This window comes from Microtus oregoni, unplaced genomic scaffold, assembly GCF_018167655.1.
Source record: "Microtus oregoni isolate MIOR12 unplaced genomic scaffold, Mior012 000024F_ref0000369, whole genome shotgun sequence".
In the NCBI taxonomy this organism is placed as follows: Eukaryota; Metazoa; Chordata; class Mammalia; order Rodentia; family Cricetidae; genus Microtus; species Microtus oregoni.
In genome coordinates this window covers 11,348,132-11,376,007 of record NW_024543083.1, presented here as the reverse complement: position 1 = coordinate 11,376,007, position 27,876 = coordinate 11,348,132, and the positions used below count along the sequence as shown (strand labels likewise).

Here is a 27,876-nt window from a genome sequence, read left to right as displayed (position 1 = left end):
TAAGAAAATAAGTATTCAATAGTTCAAGAGCTTTATTGACTACAGTACATGGTAAGCCTGGAGAAGAAGCGATCACTTAAAAATACCAAAACCCTTACATAGCAAAGGTTAAGAAATAAATTAGGACTCCTAGTGGGAAAAGCCGGGGTGGGAGGGTGGGGATGTGGGGGGCTGGCCTCATTCACTTCTATCCTTGGGCTCCCGGTAGCTCCACTGGATGTAATCAAAAATGTCCTGCTCACTGTCCACTGGAAGGGGCTCCCCAGCAACTCCTGCAAGTAGAGAGAGAAAAGAAGTAGTTTGGGAAGTTAATTACCACAGATTGCGAGCAGGTTCCCTTTCCAACACAGGGGAAAGGAACTTAGCCACTTGGAAGAAGTTCCTGCCTGCCTGCCTCCACTTTCTGATAGAAGCCTGTATGCATGTTTTGCCACATGTTACCAGTATAACAGACCCTGGGTACCCCAACTGTGGCCAGGAAAGCTGCCCTAGTTCATGATTCTCTTTTTTTGCTGGATCTCTATTGTACCCATCATAAACTATTCTTGAGTTTTTCTGCAACCCAGACCGTGGCTCTTGAGCTAGCTGCTAGGACATCACTTAGATGTCGGGTGTGGCGGTACATGACTAGGTCAGCCTGGGCTGCAGAATGGAATTCAGATGCCTGAGTGCCCATGAAATTAGGAGCCACGTTTAATGAGGACCCAAGTGAACCGTATGCATGTTTATATTTGAAAAGCATGCTCCAGTCTTCGCGAGACAGAAGTCCTGCCTTATGCAACACTAAGGACAAAATGGCAAAGCTTCATTCTCCAAGTTGACACTACCAGTAAACTACACAGCAGGCTGTGAAATGTTAAACAAGATCTCGATTGATTTTGTGTGCTGTGTAAACATGCGTATGTCTACATGTGGTATGTGCATACCACAGGGGGTACACATGGAAGATAAAAGATTTCAGGGATCAATTCCCCTTCTACCACATAGGTCCCAGGAATCAAATCCGCTGTGGGAGGGCTACCTGCTGGGCCATCTCACCTATTCTTTAAATCTTAAAGCATGAAGTGAGAATAATTACCCAGGAATTATTTTGTAATTTTTTTTGTTTTATTCTTCCCCGTGAAGGTGGGGGTGGTGGGGATGGCACCTGGTCCTTATTACATGCTAAGAACATTCTCTGTCGCTGCCACGGTCTCAGGCATCAGTTGTCAGTGACACTGAAAGAAAGGACACCCAAGCTCTGCACAAGTCTCAGACACAGCCAAACAGAACCTCTTCCATCATACGATCCTTCAATGAGCATCCATCCTAAGGAGCTAGGGAGGGTCAAACAGGGCCTCGGGTGTGCAGGCAGGCACTGTACCAGTCAAGCTATGTCTGTTCTCACAGAGCTGGAAATCACTTTTGCCTTGTGCACCATCAATTGAGGCCCTAAAGATAGCTTTTATTTCCTGTGGGATTAACATAAAAGAGCTACAATTAAATGGCAGAATCACTAAAAAGTCTTCTAAGAAACTTTATTATATTAAAATGCCTAGTTTTTGAGAGGGGGCTCATGTAGCCTAGGCTGCCCTCAGACTTGCTGAGTAGCCCAGGCTGACCCAAGGCCAGCTGAGCACCTCTGGAAAGCACTTCCTCTGCTGAGGCAGTCAGGATACTCACCAGTCACCCCCAGGGGGCGGATGGTGTACTCATTGATTGTGAAACCCTGCTCTAGGGCGTGCGCTCTCATATTCTTATTAAAGATGTCGCTCCCAGTGAAGTAGAGAACACCACAGTAATACTGATCTTTGGGGATCAACCTTAGGGACAAAAAAAACCTTTTTTAACCACATATTTCAAGTTTAGCCAAGGTTTTCTAAAATCAGAATACTAAAGTAAGTCTATGTGGTCTAATATCCTAGGAAAAGCAGGTCGTTAGGTTGCAACTGGTCACTCGGCTGCTACCAGCTGCTGCTTTTGTTAACAACACTCACTACTCATAACTAAAGCGGGTTAGCCTTCGTCTTGTGCTTTCTGCTTTACTTTCACCATTGCCCCTAACCTTCCCCTAACCTCCTGGGTCACTTGGGGTCCAGAATGGGGGACCCTCAAATAGTGCAGGTCATCCTTCTGTCAAGGGCAATTACTCGTGAGGCTGAGGCTGCACTCACGAAGTGACCATCTTTCAAGAACACAGGGACCAGTTTGTAGGACCAAAGCAGACAGTGCTGGGTCTCACCTCCCTTAGCCCTGCTCTAATTCTTCCCTCTTAAGTCGGGGATGTCAACAGCTGTTATCTGTCCTTCCCAGTGCGGACACATGGAACCCATCTCTCCGAGCTTCTTACCAATTCTTGTCTTTATCTGACGTATGAGGACAGGCAAGTCCGGGCTGCCAGAGCCCAGGCTTTTGCCTCCAAGCTCCAGCTACACATGCAGTAAGGAATGCAGGTATGCACAAATGAAAAGCTGCCCCACTTACTACAACACGGCAGACCACGGCAGCTATGGCTGCTGCTCTGCTGAGGGGCAAATCTGGAGAAACTGACATCTGGGGACATTCGCCTTCTGTACTCAGGTCAGCCAACTCCGTATTCATAGAATTTATCATCCCCATATGTCTGCAGCCTCAAGGACAGGAGTGGAAAGGATTCAGCAAACACAATTTGAATCATACCTGATATCAATTCTTCTGTGTGGATATTCCTTTTCATCATCTTTACTGGGAAGCTGGCACACACCCTACATGGATATTTTAAACAATGTTTAGATGGCGTACACACTTCAGGCTTATTTCTCATCAAAGGCTAATGGTGCAGCGGCTGTGCGAGGCTTCTGCGCACTTTCATCGTAGCAGCAGGTCTAGGCTCTGGATGGAGACCAGGGCGCGTCCTGTGCATCGCTGCGCTGCTCTATGCTGTGTGTGGCCTTTGGCCGCCTTGTCCAGGGTGACTCTGTGTCACAGCAGCATTTGGCTCCATTCTGAGTATAAACGCAGAGGTGGCACAACTGTACCCTGCTGTGCACTGAGACCACCCACCTGCCCAGCACCACCAGCGAGGGACAGAGCAGTAACTCCTGCAGGTGAAAACACACGGACACCTGGATTATTTAAACCAGGTCTGCAACTTAATCAACCTGAAGCCCCTATTTAAAAGGGACATTGAACACTGTGCAGTCCAGAGTCCTAGGGACTTGTTGTGTCTCTACTGGGCATGTGTTAAAGGATGGACAGGCAGGGCATGCCCAGTGTCTTCCGTGTGTTCACCTGACCGTTCAGACCTAGTCCTGGACCTTGCCTTGGGTGTCCTGGTGCTTCTGCAGCTCTGCCTGACCCCATGACTACTCAGTCCTGCATGCTTCCAGCAACTCTCCAGCCAGCTTTGTTAACATCTTATCTAACCAGCTGGGGAATCACAGCTGTGTGGTAAACCGCAGTCTGTGGGGAGTCTCTATCTGTGCAGTCTGTAAACATTATTATTAGTCAGTGAATTCCAACACTGCAGAAAGCCATGTTCCTGACATGCTGTGCTGGGGACAGGATGTATGACCTTCACCTTCTCGCTCTACTCCTAACTAATGAACCACACGGGGGCAGACAAGGATGCTGCTTCTAGGATCTGGCCTTTGTGGGTTCTAAACTAGAGATTAGTCAAGGAAAGCACCAGGCCTGAGGACAGAGACTAAAACAATCATGAAAAAGTAACCTCAATAACATAAAGATCATGCACAAGGCAAACATACTGAGAAAGCTGCCAGTAATATTCAGGGACACCAAGATTATCTGATTCGTGAACAGGCAGAATATTACAGGTGACGAACAATCAAGGAAAGTTTAAATATGATATAGAAGAGTTTGGAGAAATCTTAGAGACAAAACAAAAACAATAAAGATTGAAAGACAAGACTGATCATCTTTCTTCTCTACACTTGAGTTTTCATTATACTTTTACAGCTTTTTAAAGATCTATTTCTATTTTAAATTCTGCCTGCTTGCAGGCCAGAAGAGGGCATCAGATCTCATTTTAGATGACTGTGAACCATCAATACGTGGTTGCTGGGAATTGAACTCAGGACCTCTGGAAGAGCAGCCAGTGCTCTTGACCTCTAAGACATCTCTCCATGGTCCCTGAGTTAAGTTTTATCATCTTTTCCTTTTCCAAAAAATGGGTAAAATATCTGTACTGTACAATAACAAAAGCATATGTAAATGTGCTACACACTTCACTATATCACTTTAAAATTAACAAAAGATATTTTTGTGCTTGTGTACATGCACAGAGAGGCTAGAGGTGCTGGGCCCTGTGGAGTTGGAGTCATAGGTAAATCGTGAGCCACCTAATATAGGTGCTGGGAATTGAACTCAGGTCCTCTGGAAGAACAGTGCTGAGCCATCTCTCCAGCCCCAAACCACTGTATGTCCAATTACAAGTACCTCCTGTCATATTCTAAGAACAACACGGGATCTAACGTACAAGCTTGTGTTACTAAAAGCCATGCTGTCTCACTCGCAAGACAGAAAAGTCTGATCTAAAGTGGGTATTTTCTTTAGCTGTTCTTCTAGCTGGAAGCTTAATGACTTAATGAAACACACTCATCTTCAATAATACGAAACATACCTTCCCTGGCATCAGCAAGTTTCCAGCTGGATTATCACGAGGTACTCAGTGGCAGCTAAGGGTGCCTGGATTCACAGGCTTGTCGTCTGTTGTAGAAATGGGTTTCAACTGCCTTTGTTCTTTTCCTCAAAGCTAGTTTTATTTTCTGATGTGCTAATGTTGAAGAATTCCTGTGTTGCTGTAAAATTCTTAGACTGCATAGATTTTGGTTTCATGCCAAGTGTCTAAAATAAACCCTTTTATGTTCTCAGAGAAGTCAAGATATCTTGTACTGTCACTTGAATGGAAACAAACTGTCCCGGACTCGTAAACATGTTTACCTCCATAACTCGGGCTGGTCACTACAGTACCCAGCGTGACATTTTGGTGGCCCTGATGTCACCCTTTCCTCTTTGGCTCGTCTTCACTCTGGTGCTGTGGCCAGCCGCCTGGACCACTGACAACTGACGGGATCTGGCTGAGAAGCCTCTTCAGTGAGATCCAAAGGCCTCTGGGCTGTGACTCGGCAAAGTTCAAGCTAGGGAGTTCCTGTCAGGCTCTCATGGGAAACCTTACTTGTCTGGAAATGAAGGACTCTGGCCAAGGCTATACTCTGGTAGGGGACCTGAAGGCAACGGAAAAAGGCGGTCATCCCACGGTAGTCTACATGGGTAAAAGACCATTTTTCTCCCTTCTGTGAGCCATCTCACTCTCAATGTGTGGTACAAGCAGCAGCAGCGGCACATCCAAGACTACACATCTGTGAGTGTTCCCAGTCTCTGTGCCTGCTCCTCCCCTCCTAAGACTACACATCTGTGAGTGTTCCCAGTCTCTGTGCCTGCTCCTCTCCTCCTAAGACTACACATCTGTGAGTGTTCCCAGTCTCTGTGCCTGCTCTTTCCCCTCCTAAGACTACACATCTGTGAGTGTTCCCAGTCTCTGTGCCTGCTCTTTCCCCTCCTAAGACTACACATCTGTGAGTGTTCCCAGTCTCCGTGCCTGCTCCTCCCCTCCTAAGACTACACATCTGTGAGTGTTCCCAGTCTCTGTGCCTGCTCCTCCCCTCCTAAACAGAATTCCTGATCTGAGAGACCTAAAAGTAGTCAAGTTTTTGCTTTCTTCAGGAAAATAAGTCCCTTCTAACAAACACACAGAGAGTTTTGATTTGTAAAACTTTTTCTGACCAACTGGTCAGCTTCGATTCTAGAATGAGACTAGGTTTACGTGAGAGTCACATGGACTCTAGTCTTGGGGACATCCATGCTAGAGCAAGCATCCACTGAGTCAATGCAGTGAAACTGGGTGTCACTCCTGACAACAGCAGGTCTGTTGCCTCCAAGGGGCACCTTCTGGGACACACTGCCCTTGTGAGTGTGTCACACTTCTACTCCCTGACTCACTGATGTCTTCTCAGTGATCTTTTCAATTTGATCCTCACAATTAAAAAACAAACAAAACCAAAAAAGTTTTTTTCCCCTTTGTAACGAAAGCAGTCTCTTACAACCACCCCAGGTCAAGAGCTCTGGCTACCTCACGGCACAGTGAGAGCTCCTGCATCCTACAGTCAGAGGAATGGACTCCAAGATCTACATCCAAATTTTCACGGCTGTTAGCAGGATCCCACACTGTGAAAAAACATCACATGTACCTTTCTAGGTCCTCCTACAGCAGCATCCATCTCCCTACACTTAGCCCTCAGATGATATCCTTTCTAGGTCCTCCTACAGCAGCGTCCATCTCCCTACATTTAGCCCTCAGATGATATCCTTTCTAGGTCCTCCTACAGCAGCATCCATCTCCCTACACTTAGCCCTCAGATGATATCCTTTCTAGGTCCTCCTACAGCAGCGTCCATCTCCCTACATTTAGCCCTCAGATGACATCCTTTCTAGGTCCTCCTACAGCAGCATCCATCTCCCTACACTTAGCCCTCAGATGACATCCTTTCTAGGTCCTCCTACAGCAGCATCCATCTCCCTACACTTAGCCCTCAGATGACATCCTTTCTAGGTCCTCCTACAGCAGCGTCCATCTCCCTACATTTAGCCCTCAGATGACATCCTTTCTAGGTCCTCCTACAGCAGCGTCCATCTCCCTACACTTAGCCCTCAGATGACATCCTTAATGACCTTCCCGTCACACACACTCCAGTTCCCGCTCAACCTCTGGCTTCTTTAGGCCCAGCCATCCTTCCACTGAGATACTGTCTTCACAACCCCATCCCATTACTCTTCCTTCTCCCCTGCCTCCTCCTCTTCCATGTGAGGAGCTCTCAGCACATTCCTAAGATTCAGTACCTATCCTACCCTGTTTGAGGTCCTGTCTTGACTGCCTTCAGTCATCAACAGTGATGTGGAGTGGAAGCCAAATAAACCCTTTCCTCCCCAACTTGCCTTTTGGTCACAGTGTTTCAATGCAGCAATAGAAACCCTAACTAAGACAGGAGGCTAACAAACAGCTACTCTTGCTACAATGGACTCCAACAACTTTCTGCAAACGCCTCAATAGCCTTTTAAAGTCTGGGGCATAAAAAGGCTTAAAGCTTCTCAATTCCTGGCCATTAGACTGCTATGATTGTGGTAATAAACCAGCGAGGCTGATCCTGATAAATGGTTCAAGCCATCAAACCAGAAAGGAGTCTGTGATCCCCCTTCTTAAAGAGCTGGTGGGGCTATGCAGGCTGCTGTGCTACTACTGGCTTGCGAAACAATAGCATGACTGTCTTAGGGATAATCAATGGCTTATTAAATCGGATATGAGGCTAGCCCATATGAGGAACATCACATCTGGCACTAGAAACCTGGTCAGATGCCATGCTTGGAGAGGACACGGGTCCTGTTGGGTTGGCTCCTGTGCTTAAGTATTCACCTCTAAGCACCAGGGCTGCGTTCGACATGGGGCAGAGAAGCCCTCTGCAGCAGGTGGCAGCTATGGCAGGAGAAAGAGCAGCTATCGTGATCGGTCCTAAATGGGACATCTATATCACACCCTGAAGGTTGAGGGAACTGGCAGAAAGCAGACAGGAGGAAGGGTGGGAATGCCATTTCCAGGCAGGACAGGGCACTGCACTCCTGAATTCTCTGTAGCCCTAAGTATCCCTGTACAAGAGTAGTCCCATCCCCATTCTGTTGTAGAGGGAGGACAGGCTCATGAGGCCATAACTCTATCTGAGGACTAATAGGCAGTTAAAGGGTACCAAAGGAGAGACGCATAGGAGGTTCAGCCTCTCCTAGGTATCTACACAGTGTTCATGGTGGTGACAGGTAGTCTCCTTCCTCTCTTAGTGGTTTAGGCACTGCTAATTGGCCCATGCATGTACAGTCTCTACTCATGCTCCAGGAACTGGGCCAGCAAACAACAGCAATACGGGAAGATGTGCAAGCAGAGGAGGACTGGTTGGAAGGAGAAGGAGATCGTTGAGTAGACATGGGGGACAGCCAAGGGTAACAAGGAATGATATGATCAAAATATATCACACACATACACGAGAATGTCATTAACATCTTACACATATGCATAAAAATGTTATAATGAAACTCATTACTGTAGTTAATATATGATAAAGAAAAAGCTAAGGGATCTGCAGAGACACACAGTAAGCAGAATGGTTGCAATACAAGCAGCAGGACTTGGGTTTGAGTCTAGTACCATGGTAGGGGAAGTGCACCCTTATAACCTCAGCACTAGGGAGGCAAAGTTAAGAGGACCCATGGATTTGCTAATCGAGCACCCAGTCTATACCAACCTCTGAGTCCAGAGTCAGAGAGAGTCTCTGTCTCAGAAAATAAGCTGAAGTCAATTGAAGGAAGCACCCAACAGTGACCTTTGGCCTCCACATCCACCACTTCCCGAGAATATATACACCATATACCTTAATCCCTGTTTACTAACTCTGAACACTGCCGTACCTAGGTATCTGTCACAGACATATATGGAAGAGACAAAGGCCATAGAAACAGCAGAAAATGCCCTGGCCTATAATGACAATTTACAACTTCATAAAAAATTCTTAATCAGCACCTTCCAGATTCTCCCTACGTCCTTACTCACCAATTTCATTTTCTCTCAAAGGAAAAAAAAAAAAGGAAAATCAAAGAAACAAAAATCAAAACAGAAAAAAAAAAAACAACCATTTATCAGTAAGACCAAAAATACCAAAACAAAATATTCACATACACACATAAAACCAAAACCATGGGGTCCATCTGGGCCTGGGGTCTGTCTTGCAGTGTGATCGAGTTGTCCAGTGAGATTCCCTTTCCCAGCAAAGAGCTCCTCTACTGGGGGTGGGGCTTTGTGCCTGTCCACTTCCCCTTCTCCGTGCTGGGATTTGTATGGTCTGAATCTGTGTAGATATCGTGTGTGCTGTCACATTCTCTGTGAGTTCATGTATGTTATATGTCATATCTGGAAGACATGTTTTTATGTTTTAAATGTTTCTTAATGTAAATTACATACACCCTCATCCTGGGTGAAAATCAAACTAAAGAATTAGAGAATGATCCTTATGCAAACCCTATTTCTATTTACTTTAAACTGTTTTATTTATTGTGGTGTGTGTGTGTGTGTGTGTGTGTGTGTGTGTACAAGCACATCGGTGGGAGTATGGAAGCCAGAGGAGAACTTTTGGGAGCCGGCTCTCCTTACACCTTTACGTGAATTCCAGGAATCAAACTCAGGTCATAGGCTTTCAGAGCAAGCACCTTTGACTGCTGTACCTAGGTATGTACAAGTGACTGGCCCCCAAACCCTACTTTCAATGCCAGCTCACATGTGCATATACTTCTGGACACAGTAAGTTCTCAAAATCTGACACATTTAAGACCCTTGTTTTCAAATAGTTTATAGTTAACTGACAAGCACGTTTTAATATATTTCTCAAAGTTCTTTAGAAAATACTGTGGCTAACTTAAGCAATACATGGTCATAGTCCATTAAAAATCACCATAGTTAATGACATCACTGTGTTGTGGTTAAATATACATAGCAAAAAAGTTCTTAGCCCTGGGGACGTTACAACTTGTGCAGCCACCATCTTGTCTACATACAGTGTTTCAATTTTTATCCCACCTAAACTATGTAACTAAACAATGCTTCAGCTAACATCCTGTCAGATCCAAGTGTCAAGGCTCTTACAAAGTTTAGAATGTTCGAGCTCAAAAGGAATGCTTTCCTTTCAGTCATGTGACATGGGAAAAACGCAGCACGGAGAAAAAGAGACCACACGAAGTAAACAGCATAAAGGTAAGTCAAAAAAACACAGCAAGAATATTGGACCTAGATTTCCATTAGCATTCCTGTTTTCTTATTCATAGAGATACATCTGTTTCCAATATATTTGCTATAGCTTGCTTTTTTTTTCTAATAAGGTCTCACATTGTAGCCTGCTGTAGCCTATAATTCACTATGTAGCCTATGTAGGACTTGAACTCATGGCAATCATCCTGCCTCAACCTGAGTGCTGAGTAAACATCTCTATCCAAAGTTCACAGAATTTTGACAGCTCAACATAGTGGATCTTAGAACTATCTCTCTCAGTGACCCTGCTACTTGCTCCTTGCGCATGGTTCTTCTCCAGTGTGTCCTATGATAAACCTGGATTCCTCTTCTCCCCCAATTGCTAGAACAGATTACTAATCAGGCAATTCTAGCCTCTCTCAAAAATCTTCAGAGAATATGAAATCACTTACTATTTTAAGAAAGTACTGCATGCCAGTCATTATGAATATTTTTAAAGAGCAAATTCTGCATTATATTTATTTTGAAGATTCAAATTATTGACAAAGAGTGTACAAGAAAAATCCTGATATTACTTTTACCAAGCTCTCAGAGTTATGCTATTTGTTTTATGTTCTTGTTTTGAGGCAGCATCTCTCTATGTATGGAGCCCTGGCTGTCCTGGAGCTTTCTATGTAGACCAGGCTGGCCTCAAACTCACAGGTATCTTCCTGCCTCTGCCTCCTGCTTGCTAGAATTAGAGGCTTGCACCTCCACACCCTGTAGCTATCTGTGATGGTAACAGAAAACTACAAGTCACAGATATATTTGAACACTTACCATGAACTTTGTTTCACCCTTTGACAGAGTGTCTGTAATGAAATGGACTTTCTGTAACTGCTCCACAACACGATGTAACAGCTTCGGCTGTATAGTTATAGTCAAGAAATAAAAAAAGAATACTGTTACAACAAGAAAACTCCCTCATTGTAAGATGGATCACATCTGCTTAGACATTCTGAGGTACCTGTTTGCTTGACTCTGAGGTGAAGTTTGGGTGGGTCAGAAGAACATCCATGTCTCCACTGGACTCTGCCCCTATGATAACAAAGAACAAAGACCTACTAACTAGGCCAAGCTAGAATGAAATAGAAGATACACATACACAGGCCTTACTTCCAACAGGGTAACCTTCTACTACATTGTAACTCCTATCTACTCAGGTGTACTGACAGAAACAACAGGATATGGGATAAACAATAGTTTTACATATTTCCACTCATGAATAAGCAGACTTAACTAATACTGTGGGTTTTAGTCCATGAAGTGACACAAATTACATATTTTTAATTCACATTGTCACATATACTAGTGACTTTACTATCAAGTCACGAATAACTCAAGACTGTGAAGTATGTTACCTCGTCTGAAACTGCCACAGACTGTAGCAATGTATTCGGGATCCACTCTTTTAACTTCGCCAAGTACAATATCCTAACAGAAGAAAAGCTAGGTCAGTGCTCCCAAACCAACAGGCACCCACACGCTAATGGAGAACACACAAGGAGCCGTACTTGCATCTGCAGCATCTCTTCACGAGGAATTCTTTTTTCAAAGTCCTCAAAATATCTAGGAAGACAGAGCAAGTGGAGAAAGATTTCTGTATAATCTCTTTAAAAATTGCCCCCATATAAGCATAGAAGCAGTCCTCTCTCCCTCCCCGTAATTTTGATTTTTATACATCAATTGAAAGTTATACCAATAGTTTTCAAAATTTTTGTATTTTAAATAATACCCCACAACATGGATGAACCTAAGAAAATAAGATGCTGAGTGAATAAGCCAGTCATGAAGGATGTGTGGACCAGCCAGAACAGGAGAAGTTGTAGAGGTAGAAAGACTCCTGGTTCCTGAGCTTGGAGAGAAGTGTGTGAGGGTCAAATGGGGAAGAACATACTAGGGTCCTTTAGGATAAGAAAGATGTCCTAAAACTGACTAGAATAGTGGTTGCACAATCCTATAAAAATATTAAAAGTTATCCAACTGTGTATTTTAGACAGTTTACTGCATAACATATAAACTGTATCTCAGGAAGGCCAATAGGATGATATCTTAGCATGAAATAGTGGCTACACATATGCCTAAGAATGATTGTGCAAGTGTCCAGAATAGTTTTGGGTACCCAGGCTCTTCAGAATACCTCAAAAATCCCCCTAACTCTCAGGTTCTCCTTAGACTACACAAATGCAAGGAATCGCAAGGCATAAACAGGAAAAAATGCAATTTGGAACAAATCAAGATTATATAACACCAGATACACACACACACAGTGCTAGTATACCAACACTGTAAGTGACACCTGCTACACAAAACCATTACGATGCTGACATACTACACTGCCATTCATATTTGAAATCTTTCTTATACTCATGTAAACTGTACATGCCTCATGTCCTTCTCAGACTGGGAGTAAGCTCCTGAAGAGCTACCTGAGCTGGGTGCAGTATCTCAGGTCTGGGTAGTCTGAGGCAAGGGAATCCCAAGTCTGAGACCAGCCTGGGCCACAAAAGGAGTGCAGGGTGAAACCACGTCTCACCCCCCCCCCCACCACCACACACACACACAGAGGACCACACCTCACCACTTGACAGTTTTTTCCCTAGACCCGGCTTTGCATGATGTAAACAGGAAGTGAACACCCACAGGCTATCTGATGTACTCAGATCTCAGTTCTCCGTATTTAAAAGGAAACTGCTCCCCAATTAAAGTTGAGAGAATGAAAGGAATTCTCAAAGTTAAAATAAAAAAGCTAGAATGTAATAATAAAACATATGAACATAAGCAAAAACTTTACAAGACTCTGCAACAAAATTTTAGCATTTCTGAATAGAAAAATGGTTGACACTTTTTTATGGCGTACGACAGAATGTTTACACACAAATATGTAACAACTGTTGAAGAAAGAGGTCCAAAGAGAGCAAGGCGAAGTCTGTGTGAAGGAGGGAGGAAAGGAAATGGAGAAATGCTAATATCTTATAATCTCAAAAAGTAAAGGAGAATGTCTCTGAAAGCTTTTACAACTCAAGCATCAAAATTAGCTATCTTACTTTAGCCCGATTCGTTGATGATGGTTCAATTTATCTTCATTTTTCCTGAGATCTGAATAGAAGATAAAGTTGAGGTGCTTAGTTTGAATACATTTTAGAAAAGATACCTTTTCTACAAAGAACTACGCTGAAGAAAAAGATATTAAAATGGTTTTCAAAACATGATGGAAAAACCCCACAGACACTGAGAACTAAACCCCACAAATACTGAGAACTAAACCCCACGAATACTGAGAACTAAGCCCCACGGACACTGAGAACTAAGCCTCACAGACACTGAAAACTAAACCCCGGGGACACTGAGAACTAAACCCCACGGACACTGAGAACTAAACCCCACAGACACTGAGAACTAAACCCCACAGACACTGAAAACTAAACCCCACGGACACTGAGAACTAAACCCTGCAGACACTGAGAACTAGTGAAAAAACTTTTCAAATCAATGCTGTAAACAGCTGGTTTTAAGATCATTTTTATGTAATACACCAAAATTTCAACTTGAAGTTGATGAAAGCAAACAAGGGATAAGAGGCAATCTTAATGGTTATAGTTAAAACACGGTAAACAGATCTAACATCGCTTACTATACTGTCTATAGCAGCAACAGTAACCACAGTTTCTTAAGGTTGACTACATTTTTTTTCTTGAGACTGAGTCTCATTATGTAGTCCTGGCTAGACTCGAACTCAGAGATCAGTCTGCCTCTGCCTTTCCAAGAGTTAGGTTTAAAGGTGTCCGTCACCATGTCCGGTCTACACTCTGTCTTCTTAAATGTGCTGGCTACCTTGTTCAGCTTGCTTTGAGATGAATTTGTGAAGACATGTGCTAAAACGCCTAATGGGGAGGGGGCATCATCTTTATCTTTTACTCTGCAAATGCTGTAATATTAATGTGAATGGCATGAATGTAATAGCAGCTCTTGTTAAAGAAAAAGCTTCAAATATAATTTGTTTAATCACCAGTATACTGATAGATACATAAGTTCCCTATGAAGAAATGGAGAATATGCATATTTATGACACATTAACATACACTACCTCCCAGAGAAAACACTCCCAAATACATCTGACATGAAATGGAAAGGATTGCCGGGCGGTGGTGGCGCACGCCTTTAATCTCAGCACTCGGGAGGCAGAGGCAGGCGGATCTCTGGGAGTTCGAGGCCAGCCTGGTCTACAAGAGCTAGTTCCAGGACAGGAACCAAAAGCTACGGAGAAACCCTGTCTCGAAAAATCAAAAAAAAAAAAAAAAAAAAAAAAAGAAATGGAAAGGATTACAAGTCTGTTACATAGTCACCATTATATTACATATGTGAATTATAAAATATAAAAACTAGGAGATTCTAGACCCTTTTGAACTATCATCTCACTGATTGATAAACAGTTTATGTTACAAGCAAAAAAGTACAAAATCCTCCAGAGACATACAGGCAGTTTATTTTCTGACTATTTGGCTCACAAGTAGTATCGCTAATATAAAGTTCCCACAAGTATGTTACCATCCTTAAAGTGTTTACTACTCACCAAACAATCTAAGAGCCTTACCTTGTTACGATATCGAACCTATGAGTCAGAAACACCTACCACATGGTCCAGAAACTGAAGAACTAAGCTCACTCACTGCAATGATGTATTGGGAGTGGCATTCAAACCTCCATCAGTTTCCAAACTCTGTCCACCTAACCTATCTGTGTAGCTTAAAAGTCGCCAAACCCACACCAATATTTCATCCTGTGCTAAGGGTGCACAGTGAACATCCCACAGGTGTGCTAATGGATCCACAGGTACTCTTGGGAAAGCACGAGGAGATAAGTTACATTTAAAGGGTGCTTACATTAGGTTAGAAAAATGTACTAAATTGTCTGGTTTAGGCTCTAACACCCCCCCCCCCCCATTTTTTGAAAGCAAACATTTCTCCAACAGCACTATGCATCTCTAAAAGAAACATTGTCAACATATAAAATCTTTTAGTCTAAGATGTCACTGTCTAAACAGTTTAGAAGCAAGCAATTTAGAACTTCTAAAAATTGTCAAATAATCTCTACTTATTTGTCTTTAAGCTGAGAAGTCTATCATGTGCTGTTTGAGTTTACTAAGAAGCTAACTTTCAAAGCAGGGATGCTTCCCCTTCCCCTGGTCCCTCCATTTCAGACTGAAGCACATGCGCCTCAAAGAGTCCTTCAAGGCCCTCTGAACTCTGTGCCAAGGGGCAAAACAGCCTGAGAGTAAGAATACAGCCCTGACAGGCAGATCGCTGCTAACACAGGTCACTGTTCTTTATCCCTGATATAAAAGCACCTGCAGTGGGAGAGAGAAGCTGGAGGGTCAGCCATGGGACACTCATCCATGCAGAAAGCTTCCCCAGGAATTCCAACTGACTGCTTCAACTTCTTCAGTGGATTCTGCGGCTATTGTGAGGCACCAATCTGATGATGTCATTTGTTGCTTGCTAGATTTGTTCTTTTACTCATAGGACTCCGCAAACGGGACACTGTTCTTTTCAGGACTCTCTCTACTGGGGACTTTACCTGGCTGCCTTAAAGGGGCTTCTCCAGTTGATTTGGGCTACATGTGCTAAGTCGGATTGGATAATGTTTTATCTAACTGCTACTTATCGTTTTTCTTTGGCTTGCTATTATATTTGCTGACTCAAAACACAGATATGGCTTTAGAGCTCATTTTTCAGCTCGTACAGCACAAAGCAACTTCCTGCTCGTCTCAGATTTTTGTCGCAAACCTAAAAAAGCCGAGGCCTGGAAGGTGGATGTCACCCTAGCTCTGCTCTCTACTGCACAGTGATGACCAATTCCTTTATCTGCATTTGTTTACTGAGAATGGGACTTTCAAGGTGACCTTGTTGGAGATTGAAACTGGAATTAGTGACGTGTGTGATACTTACCTTCTAATGTTTTAATTCCTTCATCTACAAACTTCCTTGCAGCAGATGGCCTACAACAACAAAACACCGTCTCAGAATCAAGTGAAACTCAAGGTCTTTATGATAATCAATTATGCCTTTTATTGTCAGGTACAGAGCTATTATTAAGGTAAACAAGACTTGCTAAATGCTGCACGGTTTCTTTGCTAATGTTCATCTTACCCAAAGACTTTTGAGTCTTATGTCAACTGATAAACAAGCATGAACTTGAACATAAAAAGACACCTAAGCAGCTAGCTATCATAATGTTCATGCACAGATATGTGGGCCCTTGAACACTCATTAACTCAACTGAGTCCCACACACACTGCTGGAAACACTGCATAAACAAGACAAATAACAGCGCTGGCATTTACCCACTCGTATGCCAGCAGGTAGAGAAAAACAACAGATATAAACATAAACAAGAAAAATGTCAGGCAGATGAACACAGCATGACACGACAGAGCAGCAGCATCTCAATGTAGACTGGCTAGGAAGTCCAGACTCTGAGATTCTGAGCTGATATATGGATGACAAAAAGCCGGCTGTTTGGGAGACCAAAAGGAAAAGAATTCAGATGGAGAAACAATTCACGAGAGCCCCACAGATAAGCATGAGCTTGGCTTGCTCAAGGAGGAGATTAGTACAGCCGAATGAGAGGATGATACAGATTACCACCATCCACTACACAGGAGTCACCTGCGATAGCACTCCATAAGCCATGGTGGTAAGTTTGGGTCTTCCTGTGAGCACAATGAATAGCTATGAGAAACGAGGAAAAGCCAGTCATAAAACCTACTTTAAGTTTATAGATTATCACCACAATAACTGGGCTCAACAATAAAGTGATGTGTTGTGGTAAACTATTTAGCTGGCAGTGGCAACAGGAACAACACCTCTATCTCCCAACCCCCTTACACTGTTAATTTTTGGTATTATAAAGAGAAAAGAAAAGGAGAAATGTGCACGTGTGCACACACACATATCAAGCACACTGGTCTGGGAGACTCAGCAAACATATTACATGTGGTGCAGAAACGAACACTGACGTTAGGAGGCACTGTGACAAAGAAGGAAAAACTGAACAAGGAGCCAAAAGACATAGTTTTTAACTCTGGCTATGCAAAAGCTGCTTACTTCCTATGTGTGTTTCATTTTTCTTTCCTGAAAAAGAAAATAATATACCAAATGTTCCCTAAACTACCTTCAAATAGACATTTTTAAAGTAGCCTCGGATCTCTAAGGAGTCACGCTGATTTTCAGTTATTATGTTTAAAACCTGAATAAAGGTCAGTTAATGAGGCAATTATACAGCTGAAGGAATGTCTTGATTCATAAGGATGAAAGAATAAAGTGCTATAGGCCTAATATTCCATGCTAAATTTTCATGTGTCCAGTGTTCAAGAAGTTCTCTTTGTTGCTAGCCCCAAATTAATATTAAGATAAAAAATTTATTAGCCCAAATTTTAAAAAGGGCTGTGAAGAAATCCTTAAGATAAACATGCAGCAGACACAGTCTATAATAAAAAGACGCAGAAGCAAGTGCTGGGTTTTGGGGGAAGAAAGCACTGTCTGGGAACCAGGCTGGTTCGGGAAGGTGGCAACACTACCTGCCCCGGTGGGCTAACAGAACAGCAGCTTGAGGACCAGCTGCAGATCCCCACACTATGCAAGGACGAACTGAACGGGCAAAGGCCCGAAGGTAGGTGGAGAAGTGCAAGTTCTGAAGGAAGAAGCATGTACTTTAGTTGGGTGACATCATAGTAAGACTGAGCTACAGCTCTGACTGCTTAGGAAAGAGTTCTTACCCAATGCCAGTAACGCGAGTCAGGAAATTGATGGACGAACTCGTATCATCCTGACGAATCTTTAAGAAAAACAATCTATTACTGACTTAGGAATGCTCTGTGAACTGAAGTGATCTTATTGGAAATACACCAAGATGCAAAAAGCAAAGCACAAATCATTGCATTTGCAGAGAACACACGTGACCTGAGTAGCTTGTGGGCGATAACAGAGTAGTAAAGACATCTCATCTCTAATTTATTCAATACGCACAGTATTTGGTTTTGGTTTTACACATATGTTGTAGGATGATAAGATCTACTGAACTACAAATGATCACCTTGTGTAGTTACTTTTGTAATATGAACATTTAATACCCACTGCCCTTTCAGTTTTCAATTTTCTAATACTTTTAAAAGGACTAGTCACAAAAGACCAAAAATTATATCCTAAAAACAAACAAAAACCATTAAAATGCTCAGAAGAGTTCAGGCACAGACTGAATAAATGAATGACAATGCTTTTTTCATCAAGACATATCACTTTGAATGGTACAATGAGAGGCAACTCAACTAGACAGTCTCTCAAGGGCCACATACGGCAATGGGAGAAGAGGTTCTTTTGTCTTTTGAGACAGTCTTACCATGCTGGTCTCAAACTCGTAATATCAAGACACCTTCCTTGCCTCAGTCTGCCAAATACTGCTGGTGCCACACACATGCTCCACCAATCCTGCCCACGGAGTGTTACAGAAGCAACATTTGCATTTTTAAAACAGGATGTTTAACGCCAATTATCACTTTTGCTTCTGGGTCTCACTAAGGTGAATTACGTCAATTATTCTGCTCTGTGCTATAAGGGAGGATACTGTGATCAAACAAAGAATTAAATTAAAATGTTACCTTTTCAAGTTTACGCAATTTTCCAGTTGCCAAAAATTCATCGATCTTTTCAGCAATTTTTGTTCCTACTCCCGGCTATACAGAAAATTAAAAATAAAGAAGTCATATAAATATAACATCTACCAAATCACTAAAAGATAACACTGAGGAGTAAGAAGCAAGGGTTTATTGGACAAGTTTTGAAGCAGAAAATACGGAAAAGCAAGCACTGGGAAGAAATTCCCCAGAATAAAATGCTTAAAAGAGCAACAGAGAAAGACTAGTAAATAACTTTATATTTATTTATTATGTATACAATATTCTGTCTGCATGTATGCCTGCTGGCCAGAAGAGGGCACCAGACCTCATTACAGATGGCTGTGAGCCACCATGTGGTTGCTGGGAATTGAACTCAGGACCTTTGGAAGAGCAGGCAATGCTCTTAACAGCTGAGCCATCTCTCCAGCCCTAGTAAATAACTTTAAATGACTCTTGTTTACACAGAATTAACTTCTGGGGGCTGGAAATGCAGGTGGGGGGAAAGTGGTTGCCTGGCTCATGAGAGGACCTGGATGTGCTCCCAGTACACACAAGTACCCTACTTTTATTATGGAGAACTGAGAAAACAGGACTGGCAAGACGGCTCTGTGGGTAAGGGCACTTGTTGCCAAGCCTGATGACTTGAGTGTAATCTGTGGAACCCACAAGGTGGAAGAAAGGAACAAGTTGCACGTGCACCACTGCGCACGCACGCGCGCACACACACACACACACACACACACACCCCAAATAAATTAATGCAAACAATTTTTAACTAAAAACAAAAACAACAACAAAGAGGGAAATGTGAAAATAAAGTTACACACAGTGTTAAGATTGCTTATTAATCTCATGGCCCTGAAAATTAAGTGGGGAAAAAACAATCACCTGTCCACCCATCCTCTAACATTCGCTTGTACTATTTAAATAAATAGTCTCAGTTAAATACTGAGACTCTCTGAGAACAGGGTTGTCCATGGTACCATTATAATTTTGTCAAATATTTGAAAACCAATCTAAGGTTCACAAGTAGGATATTTGTTAAGTAAATTCATAAAATGAACTAATATGCAGCCACAAAACTGCAGTATTTATTGGTAAAATAAATCTGTTTAAGTGTGCTAAGACAAAGTAGATATATTGCGACTAGAGAAAAGGTTCAACATCTAAGAGCATTGATTGCTGTTGCAGAAGATCGGGTTCAGTTCCCAGCACCTACAGAGTGGCTCGCAACTGTAACTTCAGTTCCAGGGACTCCTATGTCCTCTTCTGGCCTCTATAGGCTCCTGTATGCACATGGGGCACATAAACCCACATAACCACACACATATACACATAACAAAATTTTCTTTTTAATTAAAAAAAATAAAAGCTGGATAGTGGTGGTACATACCTTCAATCCCAGCACTTAGGAGGCTGAGGGAGGCCAATCAGAGTCAGCCTGGTCTAAGAGAGTGTTTCAGGACAGCCAGAGCTTCAGAGAAACCCTATCTTGAAAAACCATCACCACCAACAACAAAAAAGCAAATACACTCTTAAAACACAGAATACCAAGTCTCACCCTAGAGTTTCTGATTTGCTATGTCTTAGGTAGGTAGAAAGACCAGCAACCTGCACTTCTACGTTGCCACAGAGCACTGAGGCTACTACTCTAGGACACCCCCAGTGAGAACCACTACCAGACTGACACATCCACAAGGTCTTGCCAGTATTACACTAGTCACACGACAATTTAACTGTACTTGAGACTTTGTGTTCTTCAGCTACAGTAACCGCATTTCAAGAATTCAATGGCTAGAGGAGGCCCATGGTTGCCATACTAGATAGCAGTCATCTCAAATGTAAACCATGAAAGAATAATGATCCCGTCTTTTTACTGCATTTCCCCAGTGCTTATGCATGTACTTGCTCAAGGTTAAGAACTAGTGAATTCTTGTTATTTATTAGCTCCATGAGGACCAAGTCTTTGAAGTGAAAATCCTGGGTCAAAATATACACATTTCATAGAGCCACCTTTAATGCCAGTTCTGCCAAGGCTGAAGCAGGAGATCTGTGGGAGTTCCAGGCCAGCCAAAGCTACATAATGAGATCTTGGTCTCAAAAACAGGGGGAAAGGATATACACACTCTGTCGAATGATGCATCAGAAAGACTGTACCTTAAGCAGTAACCATTTCTGTCCACATGTCATATCACACTTGGTAATCTGACAGGCACAACATCGCATCTTGTCTCAATCTAAATTACTGAAGTTTTGTGATTATTGGTGAGGGTGTAAGCACACATGCCACCATGTGCACATAGAGGTCAGAGGGCAAACTGCTAGAGTCCCTTCTTTCCTTCTACTACATGGTCCCAAGGACTAAATTCAGGTTCAGCAGGCTTGGCAGAAAGTGCCTTTATCTACTGATCCATCTGGCCAGCCCTGTTTAAACCTCCAGTATGCACAAAAATATGACATGACTCAGTTTCTTGCTTTCTTTCCCATCCCCCTCCCCCGCAAAAAAGTCAGGGTTTACTACCGAGTTCTGACTGACCTGGAACTCACTATGTAGACCGAACTGGTCTTGGGTTTATTAAGACTGGCCTGCACTTGTGTCCTGTGTGCTGGGATTAAAGGCATGTGCCATAACATCTGCCCCCACATTCACCTTTTTATGTTCTGTATTTATTCGATAATTTATAAAAGCCTCAAAAACTACTGAGAACATATTTAACTTTGGAAAGGAACACTTACCAAGAAGTGTACAAAAGATTTAGGAAGATCAGATATAAGAAATTACTCAGGCTTCTCATTTTTTAAATTGGGTAATAAAAAGATAAACTGTTTACAGATAGTAATGAATAATTTTACTCAGTAGCACACTGGCCACCAGCAATTCAGACCCTGGCTATTTCTATACCTAACATAACAGAATAAAAGGCAAACAACTGAGATTTTGGAAATCTCAGATTTCTAGAATTATTCAGAAGCATCCACAGGAGCCAGACAGCAGACTGGTCTGAGATTGTTAGATAAAGTCATAAAAAAATGATAGTATTTTTAATGTGAAATTCAGCCATAAAAGTTTTAGATTATTTTTATTGCTTTGGAGGCTATATTCAGATTGGGATGACCTATATCAGGCTTTCAAAAATCATTATAAAAATCACTGGGTTCTTTGCAACAATGATCTAAAAGGCTTGTCAGTGGTGATAAAAGGACAGATGGAAATAGGAACGACTGTTTAGATTTACGTCAAAACAGAGACACAGAACAAGAATTAAAGTCCAGTGCATTTAAAATGTGGTTGCTTACTGTATATTTAGAAAAGATCAACTAATAGCACAAAGGATTTAAAACCCACACACTGGAGCATTGTTACTGAGTAACAAATTCAAGGTTAAGATGCTACGCGTGATTGATGTGAAGTTTCTCATTCAGCTATAGGAGTACCAGATTTACTGTAATACCAAACAATGAAAATATAAGGACAGATATGGTTCATAATCCCAAGGCTCTTGTGAGAACGTCAAGGACAACCACATGGTAGAAGTTCAAGTCCAGAAGGCTTTTGTGAAACATAAATAAATGATGGGGAGAAGCAACGCTCTCAGTACCCGAACCATTCAAAGATCATGTCAGCTTGGCCTCATCAACAAAAGAGAAGTCAGATATGGTCCTTAAATGTAAGGAACTGCAGCTTACTTCGGGAGGCTTGGATGAGAAAGAACATCAACAGGCAGATACCCCGGATATTCCCCATGAGATCACAAATCACCATGACATGTGGCTCTCTAGGAACCATGACACTTCTGGCCTCACAGAAATTAGAGAACTGTGCTACCCTAATACAGGGTGTAGGTTGGCTGGTGAGTTCTACTAGAGAGTACTAACCCACACAAATTCCTGGGAATCACAGGATGACTGAGGGACCCCTAGAACTAGACTAACAGCATTCCCTGTGACCATGGTTGTCTGAAGGACTCACATTTAAGGTGAGTTTCAGCTTGAGAATGAGTGTATATGGCAAAGTATAGAAAGGAAACAGACTGCATAATGTCTTCTTTCCAAATAAAAGTATTTGAGTTTGGAAAGTATTAAAATTATTCTAAGAAACCAGGAGCAGTGAAATTGGTCTGTGGTGGTCAAAGGCACTGCAGAGAGGTGAGTTCATTTTATGAAAACATATCAAATGTTTACACGTATGAACTCTTCAACTACATACTCATTAAGCTTACCAATTTCTTAGCTTCTGCTCCACTCTTGATTTTGTGTGGGTACTTTGCTATAACAGATGCTGCTTTTCTATACAAAAAAAAGGGGGGGGGGAGAAAAAAAAAGAAAAATGATTGAAAATCCAGCAAACACTTAATTTTTTTCTTAACTGAAATAAACACACAAATACCCACATTTTTTAAAAAAACAAATATAGCTGGTTTTCTACTATGTAAAAACTTAAAACTGGATCACTGGATGTTCAAAGACTTGGAAAGAGCCTGATTGGAAATTGGTGAGAAAAGGATCTGGGGAAGAAGATGGAGGCTATGCATGGGCTCGACAACATGGACTGCCATGGCTGACCCGGCTACAGCTGCTAGGTGTCAGGTGTGCCAACAGCAGAGACCAACACTGAGCCCCAGATACGGCACCATTTCCTAAATGATCTGCCACAGACCTGGTGGCAGGCTGACTACACTGGACCACTTCTTCCATGGAAAGGACAACACTTTGCCTTACTGGAGTAGATACTTGTTAAGTTTACGGATTTGCCTTCCCCGAACGCAATGCTTCTGCCAAAACTACCATTCATGGGCTTACATGCTTTATCCACCATCACAGTGTTCCACACAGCATTGCTTCTGACCAGACCAAGTGTGACAGTGGGCCCACATTCATGGAATCCACTGGTCTTACCGTGTTCCCTACCATCCTGAAGCAGCTGGCCTGATAACAAGACAGAGTGGCGATTTGAAGACACGGTTACAGCACCAATTAGACGGCAGCAGCCTGGAGGCTCTCCAGAAGGTGGTGCAAGCTTTGAATCAGCATCCTTCATATGGTACAGATTCAGAAAGCATCCTCCACCAGTGCTGCTGGGAAAGCTGGACGTCCACAAGCAGCAGAAGGAAAACAGATGCGCAACCCTGAACAAAACTAACTCCAAATAGAGCAAAGGCCTAAACCTGAAGTCGGAAACCCTAAAACTTCTAGAAGAAAACATAGGCAGCCCCCTCCATGATAAACGTGTAGGAAAGGAATTTCTGAGTAAGAATCCATTTGACCAAGAATGAAGGCCAACGGCTGACAAGGGGACTTGATAAAACTAAAACTTCTGTGCAGCTAAAGAAACAGTCAGGTGGAAAGGAAGCCATGGAATGGGAGAGAATCTTTGCCAACTATACACCTGACAGAGGATTAATACAAGGAACTCAAAAAACAAATAATAATGAAAACCAACCTAATGAACAACAATAACAAAACCAAACCAGAGTTATTCAAAAAATGGGCTAGGGATCTGAACAGAGAGCTCAAACAAATATAAAAACGGCTAAGAAATATCTCAAAAATGTTCATCATCTCGAGCAATTAGGAAAACGAAAATCAAAACAACTTTGAAATTTCATCTTAACCCAGTCAGAACGGCAAAGGTCAATGAAACAACCAACAACAAATGCTGGAGAAAGTGAGGGGAGACAGGAACCTCGTTCACGTTGGTGGAACTGCAAACTGGTGCAGCCACTCAGGGAAGTAACCTGGAAATTTCTCAAAAAGCTAAAAAGGAACCTACCATAAGACCCAGCTACACCACTCCTCGGTACACGCCAAAGAATACTTGCTCAGTCATGTTCACTGCTGCTCTATTTACAACAGCAAGGGAACGGAAGCAACCTAAATGTTCTTCAGTCAACAAATAATGAAAATGTAGAATACTATTCAGCTATAAAAAAATTAGCTGGATGTGGTGGCATACACCTTTAATCCTAGCACTTGGGAGGTAGACACAGTAGGATCTCTGTGAGTTTGGGGCTAGTCTGGTCTACAGAATGAGTGTCAGCAAAGTCAAAGGTATATAGAAAGACCCTGCCTAAAACAACAATAACAAAACAAACAACAGCAAAATAAAATAAAAATGAAAGCACTAACTTTGCAAGTAAATGGATGTAACTAAGAAAGGTCATACTGAGTAACCCAGACCCAGAAAGATAAATATCACGTATTCTTCTTCTCACTGGAGGCTCCTAGCTCCAAATCTTCAGATGTGAGTGCATACCCTGGAGTAACTGCAAACCAGGTAGGGTAGAGGCTTTGGGGGAGCAATAGGAAGAATAGCAAGGTGTAAGTGATGACAGGGTGAGGAGTGAGAGAAAAAAGTGGGGCTCTAATTAGGGAATGAGAAGAGATAAATACAGAAGAAGGATAAAATAACAGTATGCATGTCTGAAAGTGCCATAAGGAATCATATTATTAACATTTTCCAAAAAAAAGCCTATAATAAATGTAAGTCTGCATCAATATACACACATAGTTTAAAATCTGGGCAGACAATGCCCCCTCCAAGCGCCAAAACACACCTAACAAAAATCTAAGGCCAGGCACAAAAAGCCCTCTTTTGAGTTTTTGGCCAGGGCTGTCTTAGAGACTCCCCAAAACATACAGACTATTGCCTTTGGTGGCACCCCAGAGGTAGAAGGAAAGTCCCTATTCCTGAAGACACCATGCACTTCAGAAACAGGCCTCTGAGCTAGAACTAACGTGAATGTCCCTTCTCTGAAGACTAGCTTTCCTGGTCCCAGAAGGCAACCAGGCAAGCTCCCAAAGAAGGGAGGTAACCAACAGTCCCACACAGCTACAACACCTATGAACCACGATGACAACCTGCATGGCAGGATAACCCTAAGGGTGCAGCAGAGACACACACTTCTTAGTGCTAACCAGCAGCTCTCAATTGTACAGAAGAGTCACTCATCAAGAGGGAAACCATGCCTGGTACTAGAAACACAGTCAACTACCCACGGCTAGCGAAGAACCTATAACCACCTCTTTCCTAAAGCAGCATAATCCCTAACTATATTCTAAATGTTCATCCTTATACCCAGAGCTAAGTGTAGTCTTTCCCCTCTCTTTGCAATAGACAGAGGCCATTAGAAAAAACCACAACCAATCAAACTGCAGAGCCATGGAGCCAAGTCCTAATGGATTCCTCTACAAAACAATTCCTAAACCCCAGGCTCAGGGAACGTTGTGGAAGAGGAAATGGAGAGATTGGGAGAGCAGGAGGATCAGGAAGTTTGCTATGAGATTTGTCGCGTAATAATATCAGGTGCTACACCCATAAAGTCTCACTAACATGACTGCCTAAACATGAGCTGAACAAGGATGAAAATAATAGAGACGCCAATGTGGTCAAGACCTCAGCCCTACACAGGACATGAAGGAGAGCTGAGAGCAGAGCAATAGTCTTCCCCAGAGAAGAGTACACTAATCAGTTATCTAAGACCAAATGGTCAGCCCTGAAACCATACCTACAAATAACATTATATGGACTGAATAGGTTATATTTATGTATTTAGAAATATATATGTATATGCAAATATGTACAGTTATAACAATTATTAATAAAAAAGGAGGCCATGAATTTTAAAGAGATCAAGGTTATCTATGGAAGGGTTTGGAGGTAGAAAAGGAAAGAGGAAATGATGTAATAATAATCTCAAAAGTAAAATGAATAGCAGATATAATACTAATAAAGAATGACTCCTGAGTAAATTCAGGCATGGGATAGACTACTAACGCACACTAATTGTAAGGCGGTAAGAGCTAGCTTGGGAAAATGAGGATGGTTTGTTTTGAAAGCCGAGGGCTTTGGGCATGTTTATAGGCTAAGTAGCTGACATCGGAGAAGTAGGTGACTGGGGATACAGGCTAGGTACCTCAGAGGGTGCCTGCTGAGGTCTGTGGGGATGGCAATGGTTTTCAGAAGGTGACAGGATCAGTCATAGTCCAAACAGAACAAACGTGATTTCTTGAACCACAGCTATTTCTTTTTTTGTTTTGCTTTGCTTGAGACAGTGTTTTCCCGTGTAGCCCTGGCTGTTCTGGAACTTGCTCTGCAGCCCAAAATGGCCTCGAACTTATAGATCCGACTGCCTCTGCCTCCCGAGTGCCGGTCACATCTATTCCATAAGACAGAGCTCATCTGCAGCTGTTCATTGTTTTAAAGCCACGTTATATTTCCAGTCATTCAAGATAAAGGTGAGAATATACGTATCAGAGTAAACCCTATAAGGCTCAGTCAAAATTCTGTACATGTTAAGTAAAGTGCCACTCGGTTTTTCGTTTTTTAAAACCTCCCTCTGATCGTCCAAAAAGTCCCCTGGACACCCGTCACCCCATCCCTGCTAAAAGACTACCTCAGCCAGGAGCGCCAGCTTACAACGTACCTGTACGCGTTGTACTTGTGGATTGCCTGGCTCACGTTCTTCTCAAAGTTTGCGAGTTCTGAAAAAGACAACAAAGAGCTCGAGTAAACAGGCGCACAGCCGGGAACGGCGGTCCCGGGAAGGGGGTGTGGGTGGGTTCCTCCCGGGACGGACGTGGCCGGCACGGACGCTGCGGCTGCGACCAGGGAGACAGCAGCGAGGCCCGGCTGAGGAGAGGCACCGGAGGGAGGCCCGGGACTCACCCACGAGCATGTCTGTGATGCCGCCGTTGAGGGTCTCCTGCGGCGCCTTGCGTTTGCTCATGGCGCCGGGAACCCGCACCTGGGAGCCACCGGTGGGACAATGGCGGCTCCTGACAGTGCGCAGCGCGGTGACGTCACGCGCCAGGAGGGGCGGGGCTTAGCGGGCGCCGGGGCAGAAGCAGGGAGTCCGGGGCGGCGGCGGGGAGTGGGGAGGTCAGAGTTACCCCTTTAGTGGGTTAACCTGAGATCAAATCTGCCCTCCGGGTAGGAGAGTGGTCCGTTTTAGAGCCCGAGGTGCAGAAGGCGGTGGACGTCGGCTCCTGTGGGCAACAGCCGGGGAAGGCATGGCCTGTACTTTATGTGAGGACTGCCAGCACCAGGTCGGCTGTCAGGATCCAAGAGCTGCTCTGTGCTCTTGGGCACCGGGTAAAACAGGAAATGAAATATGCCAACCAAAACTTGGTCAACCAATGGCTGGAGATGTGTTTTGTCTTATTAAATACCCATGCCTTTTGTGGGAGGAGCTAAAGTTACGAAAAGACCACAGGAAGTGTCTGACCTGGATGATCAGCAAGGAGCCCTCCTCATACCACACAGCTTATATGCGAAAACCTTACAATTTGCTAGAATTGAAATATAACACCTGCGCTATATTTGTAAGTGTACCTCATGGGGTTCATA

General features: G+C 43.0%; 1 protein-coding gene and 1 long non-coding RNA gene across 2 annotated transcripts; one reads left to right on the top strand and one right to left on the bottom strand.

The window, feature by feature from the left end:
- Positions 1–17: 17 nt before the first annotated feature.
- Positions 18–27,601, bottom strand: Polb (DNA polymerase beta). Its single transcript, XM_041673722.1, has 14 exons — positions 27,196–27,601; positions 26,954–27,011; positions 22,751–22,817; positions 18,513–18,587; positions 17,634–17,692; positions 15,805–15,854; positions 12,904–12,955; positions 11,371–11,425; positions 11,218–11,290; positions 10,824–10,894; positions 10,637–10,723; positions 2,659–2,723; positions 1,663–1,802; positions 18–272 (listed from the first exon to the last, which is right to left on the bottom strand). Exons 1-14 carry the CDS (start codon positions 27,254–27,256, stop codon positions 178–180), a joined length of 1,008 nt encoding a protein of 335 aa, XP_041529656.1. The 5' UTR covers positions 27,257–27,601; the 3' UTR covers positions 18–177.
- Positions 5,052–15,611, top strand: LOC121462103. The gene is made up of 3 exons (XR_005976269.1): positions 5,052–5,341; positions 9,760–9,823; positions 15,201–15,611. It is a non-coding gene; the product is annotated as an uncharacterized LOC121462103 (long non-coding RNA).
- Positions 27,602–27,876: the final 275 nt, after the last annotated feature.

Excerpts from the sequence above, each read along its gene's own strand:
- Polb (XM_041673722.1), bottom strand. The coding sequence starts at position 27,256 with ATGAGCAAACGCAAGGCGCCGCAGGAGACCCTCAACGGCGGCATCACA. Across the intron at positions 12,956-15,804 it reads AGGAATTAAAACATTAGAAG|ATCTCAGGAAAAATGAAGAT; the intron begins GTAAGTATCACA and ends TCTTCTATTCAG. Across the intron at positions 2,724-10,636 it reads AGGGTGAAACAAAGTTCATG|GGTGTGTGCCAGCTTCCCAG; the intron begins GTAAGTGTTCAA and ends ATATCCATGTAG.